This window comes from Podarcis erhardii (assembly GCF_964252035.2).
Source record: "Podarcis erhardii genome assembly, chromosome: Z".
Classification (NCBI taxonomy): domain Eukaryota; kingdom Metazoa; phylum Chordata; class Lepidosauria; order Squamata; family Lacertidae; genus Podarcis; species Podarcis erhardii.
Genome location: NC_138504.1, coordinates 42,442,301 through 42,458,365, shown reverse-complemented (window position 1 = coordinate 42,458,365; position 16,065 = coordinate 42,442,301). Strand labels below are relative to the sequence as shown.

The window sequence follows — 16,065 nt, the reverse complement described above, 5'->3', positions numbered from 1 at the left end:
ACCACAGAGCCTAGGACTTGCCGATCAGAAGGTCGGTGGTTCAAATCCCTGCAACGGGGTGAGCTCCCATTGTTCAGTCCCTGCTCCTGCCAACCTAGCAGTTTGAAAGCACATCAAAGTGCAAGTAGATCAATAGGTACCTCTCTGGTGGGAAGGTAAATGGCGTTTCCATGCGCTGCTCTGGATTGCCAGAAGTGGCTTAGTCATGCTGGCCACATGACCCGGAAGCTGTCTGCGGATAAATGCCAGCTCCCTTGGCCAGAAAACGAGTTGAGCACCTCAACTCCAGAGTCGTCCGTGACTGGACCTAATGGTCAGGGGTTCCTCTACCTTTACCTAAATGGACAAGCAGCCTGCTTGGAGGAGAACTCGGATTACCTTTTTGTTCAAAAGCAACTCTGTCATCCATCACTGAAAACCATTTAGGGCCCTAGCAGGGAGGGTGGTGAATGGTTGGGTTGAGCTGGTGAGGGACCCAGCCGAGGGACCCTCAAGTCAGTGCCTGACCTAGCTGACCCCTGGCTCCAAGTCTTGTACCTCCATGTCAGCAGCTGTGGTCAGACCAAGTCGGAATAGGGTGGTACTATGGCTTCCCTTGATCTGGACACTATACTTCCGTTGATGCTGCCTAGAATAGCATTAGCTTTTTTTTGCTGCTGCATCACACTGTTGACTCATGTTAAACTTGTGGTCCACTATGATCCCTAGATTCTTTTCACATGTACTGCTAGTAAGCCAGGTGTCCCCCATCTAATATTTGTGTATCTGGTTATTCCTGCCTAAGTATAGACCCGTACCTTGGTCTCTATTGAGATTCGTTTTGTTACTTTTGGCCCTCGAATCTGTTAAGGTTATCTTGAATCCACATTTTATTTGCTAGCCCAGCCTGGCACCACCTGTAAATTTGATGAGCACCTCCTTAATCAATTAACTCAAAACTTTTGGAATGGGGTAGCCTGCCCCCAACTCCTCCCACCCCTCTTCTGGAGAAGGGAACCTTTTCAAAGCTGACTGTCTCATAAAGCTGCCCATGTCCAGGCAAGTGTGCATCATTGTGTGTCAGGAGAGATGCTAGATGGGAAAGGGTAAGATCAAAGGGTGGGGGTGGGGGCTTGTCAATCATTCTTGTTCAGGCAAAGGGGTTAGTTCAGTCCAGTTTATTCTTCTTTTTCTTTGCCTTTGCAATTCAGGTTTGTTTGTTTGTTTTTATCAAATCAAAGGTTCAAATTCAAGGCAAACAAATAGAGGAGAAATATACTGGAAGGGTTTCCCCCCGCTGAAATGCCAAACCTTGTATGCCACCCTGTGAGGGCATTTCCTTCCTAAGCCCAGAGGTGGAGCAATAGCTCGCAACAAACTGTACATCTCCTTATAATGTATCCGGCAACTGGAAAGGAAAAAAAATCATGAGTTATGACCAAAGGGGGGGGGGGGGAGAAATATATGGAAGAGAGATGGCTCCATTCCAGAGCCTCCTGAAGTCACCCCCCCAAAAAAAAAAAAATAGAAGAAAGAATGGGAGAGTCATGTTCAATTTCAGAGTCCCCAGATTTCCTTTACAACTAGCTGTGGAGGGAAATATTTCAGCAGCAGTTGAAGATAGACATAGGACTGGACGATGCCATCCACTCAGAAGCAGCCCTATTGAGTTCACCCAATCCCTAGAAGAATTTTAGAAACATCCTCAGTTGTAAATTAATTATTAAAACAATGAGGGGAAAACGTTTTGGTTTTTTTAATGAATACAAAAAAGGCACGCTGGAACAGAGCAAGCTGCCTTGTACTGACTCAGGCCACTGGTCCATCTTGTTCAGTGTTGCCTACTCTGGCTGGCAGCGGCTCTCCAGGACTGCAGATAGGGATCTCCCCCAGCCCTACCTGGAGATGTTAGGGATGGAACCCAGCTTCTTCTGCAAGCAAAGCAAATGCACTACTACTGAGCAATGGCCCTTCAAACTGCCTGGAGCACAGGAAAGAGTCAATCATGACAGGTCAATCAGGGACTCTAGCTTTGTTTTCCATGCCTGCAAGTTTTGCAGTTCACTTCCATGGTGGCTGCGTTCTCCCTCCACTGTCAGGGGCAGTTTGCTTCTGAATGCCTGCTGTTGGGAATCAAAAGGGTGCTGTTGCACTCATGTTCTACTTGGGGCTTATTATTTGGGCATCTGGTGGGTCTCTGTGAGAACACAATGATGGACAAGATGGGCCATTGGCCTGATCCATCAGCCAGGCTAATCTGGTGTTCTTATGGCTTAAACCAGTTAACAAAACATGAAAATTGAGTGATGTGAATGTTAGGGAAGTGCAAAAAAAAAAAGAAAAGAAAAAAAAAGAGTCCCTGAGTTGTCAAAAAACTGACTTGCTAAGATAGAGGTGGGGAACCTCTGACCCTCCAAAAAAAATTGGACTGCAAATCGCAGCAACCTCAGCCAGCATGGGTAATAATCTGAGATGGTAGGAGTTGAAGTTTGGCAACATCTGTGGGTTCCCCATCTCTACAGCAAGAATTTGTAGTGAAGACTAACATTCAGAAGGTGGCATCCACCAGGGCTCATATTACATTCTTGAGTAACTGTCATAAGCAAGAGCAACTCCTGGAATCACAGCAGCGTGGATTTGGATGGGGTCTTTGGAAGTCATCTAGTTCACGCTCCCTGCTCAATAATGCAGGATCTGCAATGCAGGGTGAAGCTGTAGTAACCCTGACAGATGACCATCCAACCTCTGCTGAACCACCATCTCATGCATGGGACTATTTTGGTATGTCTGTTGCTGTTTGGCTATATAACAGTGGCACTCCGACCCTGAAGACTGGAACTAAAAGGAATAATGTGGTGTCTCTGGACTGTACCACGGCATTATACAGGTGGGAGTTCATATGACAGTGTGCATATCAGGGTAATGGTTATGCTATAATCCGTCATCCTGGTATCTATAGTTTTCTACGTGGAAGGATATGGTAGGTGGGTGTGCGCACGCACACATGCACGCACGCCCATGCAGTCAGGTGAGCCTCTACCTCCAATTTGAAATGGTATAGTCCAAGCACAGAACTCTTATGATTCCAAGGATTGTTTGGGGGAGGCAGTGTAGCCTGAAATCTGTTTATAATTAGTGTCAAAATTCCTCATATGATACTGTCTGCATGGAAATGAACTGCAAAACACCCAATATTGGGAGTATCGAATGCTAGCCCTACTCAGAGTAAACCCACTGACATTAATAAGCTTGACTAGCTTAGGTCTATTAATTTCAATGGACCTACTCAAAGTCGTTGGATACAACCTAGTGGATTTTATCCAATGATAGTCCGACTCAGAGTAGACCCAGTGAAATAAATGAACCTAAGTGGCCCTTGCCCACTAATTTCAGTGGGACTATTGAGTACAATTAACATTGGCTACAACTCATAATCATTCCATCTGCGGATTGGGTGATCACCTGTGAGATGGGCAAATTCCCATGCCAGCTCAGGAACCATCCCAATTCACCTGGCAGCTGAGAAGATAATCAGCATGCATTTCTTTCCTTTTTTTTTTAAAAAAGGGGGGGATATATCCTTTAATACTAGTCATCTCCAACCTGTTGCCCTCCAGAGGTTTTGGACTACAATTCCCATCGGCCACAGTCAGCATGACTGGCAGTTGGGGATGATGAAAGTCATCATTCAGAATATCTGGAAGGGGCCCAGTAATATTCTGAAAGGGGGGAGGGGGAGAAGCAGAGGGGGAGGGGGAGAGGGGGAGAGGGAGAGGGACAAGGAGGGAGACGGAGAGAACCCAAGTAATAGCCTTATATACTTCTCAGAACAGAACAGGTTCAAATACAGTTCTTTTAAGTCCAGAAACTGACAATTGGAAGATGGCATTATTAAAAGATCAAAATGTTATTAGATCAACCCACCTCACATAGAAAACATTTAAAGTAGAGGCAAAAAGGCGTTTCATCACATTTCTAGAAATCATAAGCATCTGTCCTAAACATCATTAGCTTGATTTCTCTTTGTTTTATTTCTTAAGTTTCTTTCCACATCAGCAGAAAGGAAGTTTGTGGATCTATACATTGCTGTTATTCTCCCAGATCCCATAAAATTGACTTCCAATGTCTACTTACCTCTCCATTGATTTCCACCTGTGAGTGGAGTCAGATAACCATATTATTCATGTGATCATTGCAAGTAGTGCACCCTTGCAATTACCAACTCACCTGGGAGATTACCTGGAAATCTATCCAGAAGGAGTGAGCAGACTGGTGGAGGAAGGAGAGACTGCCTTGACCCCTGCTTACCAATCTCATTGGCTGCTATGCTGGACCCAGAGGAAGTGGTTAGCACCCTCCCACACTGAGCACAAAAATGTAGCAATCTTCCTTTCCTCCATCAGTCTACTTCGTAAAAGACACATCCTGGCTACCAGGGAGGGGACTTCTGGGTGGTGGCAATGAAGCCTACGAGCCTCTTAGATAGGGATGAACTTATCGGTCAATTTAAGTTTCCCTTTCATTTTTCTAATTTAAATTTGTTTTGCATTTCCACAGTATCTATCAATTATTTAGTTCTATTTTATTTTAAATCCTCTGGAAATTCATCAGCATTATAGTGCTAATTTTCTTACTAAACTCATTTTTGTCTGCAGTTTCGGCTATTACATGCATTTTTGCAAGTAATGTTCCCTAACATAATGCATATTGTATGTTTTATTCACCAATATATGCATTTTCATGCACACTTTCCTGTAATATGTATGTTTTTGTGACACATTGTTTGGTTGGGAGACTGCATTGCAAAATTCAGAGAACTGCAATTTTTGGAAGAAGAACTGTTTTGGTCCACGTGTTGCTTCAAGAGCTGCAAATTTGGTAGTTTCTTATGAAGATACAAATTAAATTGAATTCCTCCCCCAGCCCTATTATTAGATTTGGATAAATATGCTGAATTGTAACTTCTGGGGCCTGTTTTACAAGACTACAAAATTAGCAGGCAACGAGTTTGTTGCATTTTAAATATTTAATTGCATCAATATTCACATTGACATAGTTCAAGTTATCATCAGTACTCAAATTATTGGGGTAGGGAGATAGAGATGCCCTTAATGAAATCTGCAAACTAATCTGTTGGTTCCTTCATTTTCAGTCCTGCCCACTGCATGCCCTCTAAGATGGTTAGTTAAGGCAGCCTTTTAAAAAAGGAACATAGGAAGAGCCCTAATGGAACAGACCAGCAGCGCATCCAGTCCATCATTCTGTTCTCACAGTGACCAACCAGCTGCCCCAATGGGAAGCCCACCAGCAGCACCTGAGTGCAACAGTGCTCTTCCTATCTGCATATGGCATTCAGAAGCATTAAAAGAGTGTTATGCTCATCCTCTCCCCCATAATTTGAGCACTTCTTTTAATCTCTGAAAATGTCAGTGGCAAGAGGACTGAGGGGGTGAGATGATTAATGGGTGAACTTGAAATGCACAGATTACCCTGATGTGTGAGAATAGATATATTTATCAAAATGCTGCTGTGATTATTAATACTCAGCATGGGTTTCTCAAAAATAAGTCATGCCTGACCAATCTCTTTTTTTTTTTTTTTTGAGGAAATTACAAGCTTGGTGGATCAAGGGAATGCTGTGGACATAGTGTATCTTGATTTCAGTAAGACATTTGACAAAGTCCCTCATGATATTCTTGAAAGGAAGCTGGTAAGATGAAGAAATTAAGGAGATGCTCATCAATTTTGCAGATGACACCAAACTGGGAGCAGTAGTTAATGCCACAGAAGGCAGAATCAGAATTCAAAATGACCTTAATGGATTAGAGAACTGGGTGCAAGCTAACAAAATGAATTTCAGTACAGACAAAGATGAGGTTCTGCACTTAGGCAGGAAGAACCAGGAGCACAAATATTCAATAGGGGACATCTAGCTTACTAGTGAAAAGGATCTAGGGGTCTTGGTGGACCACAAGCTTAACATGAGTCAACAGTTTGATGCAGCAGCAAAGAAAGCTAATGCTATTCCTGGCTGCACCAACAGAAGTATGGTGTCCAGATCAAGGGAAGTAATAGTACGACTTTGTTCCACCTTGTTCAGACGACACTGTGTGGAATACTGTGTCCAGTTTTCGGCACCACAATTTAGGAAGGATGTGGACAAGCTGGAATGTGTGCAGAGGAGGGCAACTAAGATGATCAAGGGTCTAGAAGTCTAACCTTATGAAGAACGGTAGAAGGAGCTGGGTATGTTTAGCTTGGAAAAGAGGAGACTGGGAGGAGATATGATAGTCATCTTCAAAATTTCTTAAGGGCTGTCACATGGGAAAGGGAACAAATTTTCTCTTGCTCTGGAGGATAGGACTCGAACCCATGGCTTCAAGTTACAAGAAAGGAGATTCTGACTAAACATTCAGAAAAACTTTCTGACAGTAAGAGCAGTTTGACAGTGGAACAGTCTCCATCAGGAAGTTGTGGACTCTCCTTCCTTGGAGGTTTTTAAGCGGAGGTTGGATGGTCATATGTCATGGATGCCTTAGGTGAGATTCCTGTATTGCTGGGGATTGGACTAAATGACCCATAGGTCACTTCCAACTCTACTATTCTATTATTTTAAGGTGCGCTTGCAAGAGCATACGTACCAGGCTGCAGGGTCGTACTCAGCCCAGACGCGGATAAACTCATCAAGATGGTGGGGTCCTAGGATGGAAGAGTCTCGTGTCAAGTACTCAAAGTTGTCCATAATTACAGCCACAAACAGGTTCAACATCTGCAAAGGGGAAGGTGAGGGAGATGAAATTGGGGGTGGGAAGAAGGAAAGACATTAGCTTCTCTTATTAAGGAATCAATGCAAAAACAAAAGGATAACTCAAAAAGGAAGAGGAGTATAAACTATTGTTGTTGTTGAAGAGAAAAAGGCGGAGTCTGAAGTGTCAAATGCAGAAATCTGTGGGCACATTCGCTCATACACTGAAAAGGCCTTATCACTTTAAACAGTCATGGCTCATCCCAATTTTGGGGGGGGGCTGTAGTTTGCTAGCGGTACTGAGAGTTCTAAGGAGGCCCCAATTCCCCTCACAGAGCTACAATTCGCAGAGTTCCCCGGGGAAAGGGGGGTTGAAATTGTAGGGAATAGGGACGTCCCAACACCCTTAACAAACTACAATTCCCAGTATTCTTTGGGGGAGCCATGACTTTTAAAAGTGGTTCCATAGTGTTTTAAATGTATGGTGTGAATGTGTCCCGTGTCTCCTTTCCATGCCTTTCTCACGCTTTTGCCCAACTGGGAAGCAGCCTTGAACACATCCTTGAATATTGCTAAGCCCCCTTGCTTGCCTGGATGGAGAGAGATATAGGTGGTGTGCATACATAGAAACCACTGAGTTTGTGTGGCTGGAATACAACCTATTGGTGGGTGGAAAGGTTGTCCTGTCCATTGATGCACCAACTTCTTGCCTGCCACTAGCATGCGACCCCTGCAAAGCAGCACTCTGGCTGATAAAGGTTGTCCCTTTTCTGAGCTATAGTGAAAAGGGGGTTTCTCCATTTCCTTGTCCGTATTGTTCTATGGCTTTGCTGAATTCTGCTCTACATCCTGCCCAGAGCCACACTGGGAACATTTTACTGCCTGATGAAATAACCGCCACCTTCCACTCCATGAACAAAAGCCAGCCAGACTGGTCATCGAATGTTACTTCAATACTGCCAATGGGTCATCCTCCTCCACTCAGCCTAAAGACAGTAGGCTAGTTTAAGTGGCAGGGAGCTGTTTGAATGATACACACCACGCTGTTCTCTAGCAATTCACCACTGGTAACTGCCTCCCAACATGTTGGCACCTTATGCAACTGTCACCACAGTCTGCCTAACGGTAGGGCTGGCTACAATATAACTCCTCTCAAATTTCAGTTTAACTAGGAGAATTGCATTTTTTTTAAAAAAAAATCATTCCAGAATTGGAGCATGTGCAGAGTGCTGCAGCTTTCATGTTGATTGGACACTGTTTTGATACGATAGCATGTCTGTCTGGCTGCATTGAAACATTCTTTAATCAGTGACACTACCTGCACATTGGTGAAACATCACACAGAAAGAAACTAGATCATTTCTTTGTGATGTGCTGTTTCACCAATATGGCAGAGTGTCACTGATTAAAGGATGCTGTGATGCAGCCAGTGCTTTTCTTCAAGAAAAATAGGTGCCAGCACTCACCATGAAGTTGTTAATGTAAGTGCCACACTTTTAAAAAACAAGAAAAAGAGATGTGGGTACTGGGTACCATAGAATACTCCCCAGAAAAAAAACCACTACATACAACCATAAATACTTATTTACCCTGGCTTTTGATACTTAAGATGCATATCTCTGAGGGGCTGAGGACCTTGAACATGGAGGGTAGTTGCAGCACAGGGATGGGCAAGCAAGACAAGCGGAATGGCCAACTCACCAGAAAGGAGCAGAGGAAGATGAAGGAGACAAAGTAAAAGTAGGCAAAGTCACTGCCGCACTCATTTTTGCCAAGGTTGGAGAGCTTATCGCAGGCTTGGTTGCTGAGACATGCAAGCATGATTTCATGCCAAGCTTCCCCAGTGGCGCTCCTGGAAGCAGAAAAAAGAACTTTTCTTATTGAGCTAAAAAGAAGAGTACAAAATTATGCATATGGTGAAGAAGGGAATAAGAGGAAACATTTCCTCCTTTTCTTGCAAAGCACTAGAACTCATGGACGCCTGATGAAGCTGAGTGTTGGGAGATTCAGGACAGGCAAAAGGATGCAGAGTTAAAGTATGGAACTTGTTCCTGCAGGAGGCAGTGGTGGTCACCAACCTGGATGGCTTTAACAGAGAATTAGGCAGATTCATGGAGTGTAAGTGGCCACGAAACTCAATGGCTATGTTCTATCTTCACTGATGACAGTAATAATGCTTTTGAATACCAATTGATGGCAACGACAAAATGGGAGGATGCTATTGAGCTCCGTTCTGCTTTCGGACAGCCCATAGGCATATGGTAGGACACTGTGAGAACAGGATGCTGGACTAGATGGGCCACTGGCCTGATCCAGCAGATCTCTTATGGTTGCTTATTGGCCTTGTACATGTATTGCACGAGTAAGCCTGTGGTGTACCTTAACATTCTTTAGTGGGTGGTAAAGAATGTGCAAGAGGGAGCAATCTCAGTAGGACTAGAGAAAGCAACAGTCACATCTACAACAGCTCCCTCACTTTATAGTATATCAAAAGGGTTGGGAACCTTTTTCAGCCCAAGGGTGGTACTTCTTTGGGGAAGGGGAACTTCCTGGAAATGCATGTAAGTGGTGGGTGGGACAAGAGGCAAAAGTGGGTAGAGCTATCAATGCGATTCTTAGCTTTTTACAGAAGGCTATGTTTTACCCACATAGAAGTTAGAGGTTCCCCAACACACACACACACACACACACACACAGAGAGAGAGAGAGAGAGAGAGAGAGAGAGAGAGAGAGAGAGAGATTCATCCACCCCTCCATCCTCCATCCAGGAAGCAAAAAGCATTATCATAGTTCAAAAACACATTCCAGCTGTGAAGGAGAGCTGGCGAAGGGTATAGTATGGCCTAGAAAGAGACTTGAGGTCCTATCAGCAAGACATGGAGAGTCACATAAGTCATGAGATAAGGACCACACAAGTGAGCTTCCCCAGACCTGATCTACTATAGGCTTTCCCCCTAACTTTGGCCCATACAGGTGTTTTGCTCATGTGTTAAAACCTACACACAAGCAGAGAGAGCAAAGATGTGTGTGTTAAGTTCTGCTGTGCCCCAGTTGTCCACCAACTGGGACAGAAGTAAGGAGTTCTTGAAGTGGTAGAGTCCTCCCCCACTTCCACAGTTTAGAAGCCTGCATAATTGGGTTCTAAATCACCCAGGGGAGTGTCATGGGAACAGGGTGCTCCCTTTGTTAGACCTTTACCCTCTAATGTTGTTTTCAATGCTGTGACTTGCCCTGGGACTTTCTGCTGGAGGCTGGGAAATAGACAGATATAGATAGATGATGATAGATAGATGATAGATGATAGATAGATAGATAGATGATAGAACACAGAGACAGGTTGCTTGAACTGGACTTTTCTGTCAAAGAGACCTGTGTTTTCTGTCATATCGGGGAGTGGGGGAGAGAAATTAGATCTCACAAGCTTAGAAGCAAAGCACCTAATCTCTTTATGGAAAATAAAAGACCCAATTAAATTAAGTTAGGATTTGTGCACATAAAGGATTTGTGTTCATTAACAGTTTGAATACCACAGGATTAATGCCAGGCAATGCTGAAGTATTAATGAACACAAGCTGTCTGATGTAAACAATTAAGTTTGCATTAACTTCTGCTTGGGAGGAATTGAAAGATGCAGGGGGCAGGTAGAGGCAAGGCCCACTGCAGCTTTTATCAACATAAACTGAGCATGAGAACAGATTATGCTTACACCCATCACCCTCCCAGCTAAACAATTGTATATTTGCATACATAATCATTTAAGGACGATTTCATGCCATGTGTGACATTTTTACAATCAGCAAAATATCAAACCAGAGGCGGGGAAATTTAGTCTGTCTGTGGGCCACATTCCCTTATGGGAAACCTTTCAGGGGCCACATGCTAATTGTGGGCAGGGCCTTCTTTACCCACATTTTTGCATGCTTCCAAATCTTTTGGTTTCCCTGTGCTTACCCCTCCCCTCCAGCTTCTGTAGCTTTAATATCTGGCCGATTTGAATCTTTCAATTGGTTGGTAATCATTTTTAATGGATGTTTGTCAGGAGTGCTGGAGTCCCAGCAAGAGGCTGAGAGGTAAGATGTAAGTATTTACATAGACATATGGTCAGGAGCCAGCTCTGCAGCTGCCATTGAGATTGTTCAGTCAATTGGAAAGAAACATCCACCTTCTAGCAGTACTGAGGAAAGCATGCAGCTGAAAAATAGAGAAGGAGCTGTCTGCATTTCCCCAGAGAGTCCCTAACTGAGCGCTTATCACTTACCTTTCTTCCGTGCTTCCCAGGCATGGTCCACAATTTAAATCTCTGTCTGAACCCATGAAAACCTACTCTTTAAACTGAATTGCTGCAAACAGCAGTCCACAGAATACCCAAACTGACATGTGCTCCAATTCAGTGGTGAAGAACAAGGTGTTTTTTCATGGAAAGCTCCAGGGCAAAAAGAGAAAAGAAAAAGGAAAGGTGCTTGGAGATGGAGCTTTAACGTATGGACCTGTGCCTGCAAAATGTGGATAAGCCCTAAGAGTGAATAGAAGCAGGCAGAGGTCCTACCTCTGAGGATGGGGAAGCCAGAAAGGTGGAGGATGGAGATACTATGAGAAAAAGAGACTGGGAGGAAGGAAAGCAGGGAACTGAAGATGTGAACAGAGGGCAAGCCAGTGAGTTCCAGGGAGTTGAGAAGGTATTCCACAAGGTAGAGAAGGAAGGCCAGGGGAGGAAATAAAGCATACAGACAGACATAAATACACCAGAAGAACCTGCTGGATCAGGTCAATGGCCCATCTAGCATCCTGTTTTCACAGTGGACAACCAGATGCCCCAGTGGGAAACCCACAAGAAGGAACTGAGCACAAGAACATTCTCCCCTCCTGGGGTTTCCAGCAACTGGTATTCAGAAGCATTACTGCCTCTGGTTATGGAGGCAGCACACAGCCATCATGGATAGTAGCCATGAATAGTTCCCTCCTCCATGAACCTCTCTGAAAGCCATCCAAGTTGGTGACCACCACTGACTCCTGTGGGAGTGAGATCCATGGTTTAACTATGTCCTCCATGAATAACTACTATTTGAATGGGATCAATAATAACATGAGGGCTCATCAAGTGAGCACTGGATGTAAGAGAGCCTGCTCCCAGTGTTCTGATGTTCCTATGCACTGACAGATGAGGTGGGACCTTGCACAAACAACTTCAGGAAAGACCACCACACAAAACAAGCAGGCACTGGTGGGAACTTTGGTGTATCATCGTTACTGTCAAATTGTTGGTGTGAATTGGTCCAACTATGCTGGTCCTGACTGGCCCATTCCTGGGAGTTGTTTCATTTTAAGTGAACACACAGATCATGATAGTTTGCTTACGAAGGGCCTCATCTCCTCCCATTGACACCCACCCCAGAAGGCACTGGCAGAGGAAGAGGGGTCAGGGGGAGCGCACTGCCCCCCGGTAGTGAGATTCCAGTGGGGTGCTATCGCAGCTGCCCCCCATCAGCACTGGGCGTCACACCTCGCAGGCAGCACGCCATGCCCCCAGGTCACGCGGCAGCCACGCCCCACCTGCTCTCCACCCTCCGGTGCCAGAGCATGAAGCTCCACCACTGCCAGAAGGGTCAATGAATTTGATTACAGAAAGATGGTTTATTGTTTACCGGAAAAGCAGCATCAGGGCTTGCAAAAACGTTTGGAAATTGTTGTGTCGATTGATGGCAGAGTCGTCATTCAGTGCAATGTTTCCAAAGACCTGGGAGTGGGGGAGAGGAAGTGGTCAAAAAGCAGATAAAATGGAAATCCAATTGGAGGCAAAGTCATCAGAGAAGCAAGTAGCACTGACTGTGGTTCTGAACAGCAAGCATTTTGCTTAGGGATGGGAAAATATTTCAAATTCAGTTTCTCTTAATTTACTACCTGCCATCTTCAGTTTGCCTGTTGTATCCCCCCCCCCTTTTAAAATCTGCATGAAAATTTGTATGCTTTTTCATGCACTTTCCCCCCAATATATTGGGTGGGAGGGATATATCTTCCTTTCCACCATCATGGTGGAATTGAGGATCTAAACCAGCAGTGTGTTAAATCTGTTTTATACCAATTTAATCATTGTGGTTTCTTTAGCTTGGTGAAGGTACTAAGGTTTTTCTGTGAACAGATCCCCAAGCTACATTATGCAATGACACATTCTAAAACAGGAACTCTGCAGCTTTTTCTGTTTCTGCCTTGAAATGAGAACTATATCAAAGAATTTAGAGAAATGCAAAATCCAGAACATAAGTAGATCCCAAAGTAGGTAATAATCAGGTCAGTTTGGAATGCACAGATATAAAATTCCTCAAGCATTCTTAGATTTGAGTTGTATGCCGCCATGATCAGAGTTGTACTGGACACAAACTACTAACTTGAAAATGAACTTCAAGATCAGGGTGAAGAAATCTGTCAATTTTGGTTTCTCTCTGTTTCCCCCTTTGATCTTTAATCCAGTCGTCTATGTTTTCACAGCAGTTTGCATGCTGCTGGATACCTCTTTTAACCCTCGGGAAAAATTTGTCAGCAGTTTTGTGCAAATTTCTCCAAATATGTATACGTAGTTTTGGCTCAGGTACACATTTCTAGAAGCAATTTCCCCTCATATAATATATGTATGTTATTTATTTCCCCTAAGATGTTGACATCAAGCAGGTACCTTTGCTGTTCTCCTTTCAACACCTGCTTAAAAAACAATTTGTTTCTGCAAGCCTCTCCAGATGTGTTGGTGTTGTTTTAAACTCTTTTACACACTTACACACACACACACACACACACACACACACACACACACTGTATTTTTCTGTGTATAAGACCAGGTTTTTTCCCTAAAAAATAATGTCAAAAATTAGGGGGCGTCTTATACACGGAGCCATCTCCCCCCATTTTCTTAAATCTGAGTCCCCCAAAATAGGGTGTGTCTTATACATAGGGGCATCTTATAGATGGAAAAATACTATCTATCTATATCTATCTATCATCTATCTATCTATCTATCTATCTATCTATCTATCTATCATCATCATCTATCTATCTATCATCTATCAATCTATCTATCTATATCTATCTATCTATCTATCTATCTATCTATCTATCTATCTATCTATCATCTAGCTATCTATCATTTGCAACAATCAATCGAGTGGCATATTAAATTTTGTTAAATAAAACAGTAAGTTATGCATTTTTATGCACACTTTCCCCTAATATATGCATTTTTTTGAAAACAACAACAGCAACTGGATAACTGGATAGCACATTGGCTGCAGTGCTGCATCACCAAGTTAATCACAAAACAATGTGAATCATGGAGGGTACCCGTGTTTCAGTTCACAGATTGGTTTGGAAAATCAGGCAGCTTCACATTAAAATGCAAAGATTTGGAATTTCTCCCCCATCCCTACTCCAGCCTGGTGCATTTGGTATGACTACTGTTGTAATTTACCTGCATGCCAATAATGGCATAGATGAAGAAGAGCATGGCAATGAGAAGACACACATAAGGCAACGCCTGTGAGTGAGAGAAAAAAGGGGAAAGTATCAACACCTGCAATGATACATCTAAGAACAAGAATGTTTAGTATGTGGCCACACCTGGACAAGGTTTCACATAGAGGGATAGGTTTATTGATACCCCAGAAGAATATAAAAATCCTAATGGTTTCGATCCAGGCTAAAGTTCAGTTTTGCACTATACATTTAAAGTAGCAACATCATAGCATGTTAAACACTCATGGCTTCTACCAAAAATTCCTGGGAACTGTAGTTTGTTGAGGGTGTTGAGAGTTGTTAAAGGTAAAGGTAAAGGGACTCCTGACCATTAGGTCCAGTCGTGGCTGACTCTGGGGTTGTGGCGCTCATCTTGTTAACTGGCCAAGGGAGCCGGCGTACAGCTTCCAGTCATGTGGCCAGCATGACTAAGCCACTTCTGGCGAACCAGAGCAGCACATGGAAATGCCGTTTACCTTCCCGCTGGAAGGTATTTATCTACTTGCACTTTGACGTGCTTTCGAACTGCTAGGTTGGCAGGAGCAGGGACCGAGCAACAGGAGATTACCCCGTCGCAGAGATTCGAACCGCCGACCTTCTGATTGGCAAGTCCTAGGCTCTGTGGTTTAACCCACAGCGCCACCTTGAGAGTTGTTACGAGTCCCCTATTTTCTCTCTTGCTGAGCTACAATTCCCAAAGTGGTTTTACAGCCAATCCCTTTTCCAGGGAGCTCTGGTAACTACAGCTCTGTGAGGAAAATAGAAACCCTTCTCATCACCCTAAACAAGTTACAGTTTTCAGGATTCTTTGAGGGAAGCCTTGACTGTTTCAAGTTTCCTCACAAAACTCATGACTGCTTCCTAACAAAAATCCATATGGGTCTTGGTGCAAATTTTGCCTCACATACATATTATTGTATGCAATGTGGCCTGTTATTTAAAATGTTTGCAAAGCAATTTTGTCTAGTATAATACCTCATATGTTATTTTTTACTAATATATGCATTTGCAAACATTTTGAATGTATTAGTATTTTAGTAAATGTGTTTCTGTATTTCTTATACATGTAACCGGCTGGATAACCGCATTGCACAATTAAACGAACCATGAACTTCATTTTTTAATCATTTTTTAAAATTAAATTTCCCAAAAAATTAACACATACATTTCAATACATAGTGAAACATTTTTTCTTTGTTTTTGTTGTTGTTGCTGACTTCCCACCTCCTTATCCATGGTGGCTTATTTCTCTCCCTCTGCAGCACCTTGTCTTCTGTCTCTTAAATCTTAACACTAGTATGATCATTTAAGTTCTTCTGTTGCTCATAGTTCAAATCCTGATCATTTATTCATCAAATTTCTTTAAATAGTCTGAAAAAGGCTTCCATTCTTCCACAGAAGAATGAATTTCAAAGCATAACTGTGATTCGGTTAACTTATTGTTTTGGGAAGTATGTGTTAGGTTGGATTCACCATTAAAAAGTCAACTTAGGTATTCAAATTTATCCCAAATCCCTGACTACAACATGTCAGATAGATGGCTACCTACACTCTGTTAATAGTGGGGAACCTCAGCCAAATGTCGCCTTCCAGACCCCTCTATCTAGCCCCTGAACTTTTCCCAGGCCACTTTGCTTTGTCCCCTTCTTGAGTGATTTATGCCTGGCTGGGATGTGTCCTTGGACTCTGATAATGCCTCCTGTATGCCTGGATGGAGGATAGATAGGGCTGTGTGAGTGTGGGTACAAACCAGCCTGCTATACAGAGGTCAAATTTACATCTGTTGCTCCACCCACTCTTCCCTCTGGTCCTGCCCACCACCCATGGCATTTGGCTCTTGGGAA

General features: G+C 43.4%; 2 protein-coding genes across 11 annotated transcripts in view; one reads left to right on the top strand and one right to left on the bottom strand.

Moving 5' to 3' along the window:
• Positions 1-16,065, top strand: part of SLC31A2 (solute carrier family 31 member 2) — an 833,895-nt gene that overhangs the window by 324,696 nt on the left and 493,134 nt on the right. The window lies entirely within an intron of this gene.
• CACNA1B (calcium voltage-gated channel subunit alpha1 B) overlaps positions 1-16,065 on the bottom strand; it is a 327,842-nt gene that overhangs the window by 28,700 nt on the left and 283,077 nt on the right. For all 9 annotated transcript variants that reach the window (XM_081847405.1, XM_081847407.1, XM_081847400.1 and 6 more), the window contains 4 exons: positions 14,178-14,243; positions 12,367-12,458; positions 8,426-8,576; positions 6,621-6,748 (listed from right to left, as the gene is read on the bottom strand). In XM_081847405.1, coding sequence (XP_081703531.1) covers positions 6,621-6,748; positions 8,426-8,576; positions 12,367-12,458; positions 14,178-14,243 — 437 coding nt within the window. The remainder of the gene's footprint in view (positions 1-6,620; positions 6,749-8,425; positions 8,577-12,366; positions 12,459-14,177; positions 14,244-16,065) is intronic.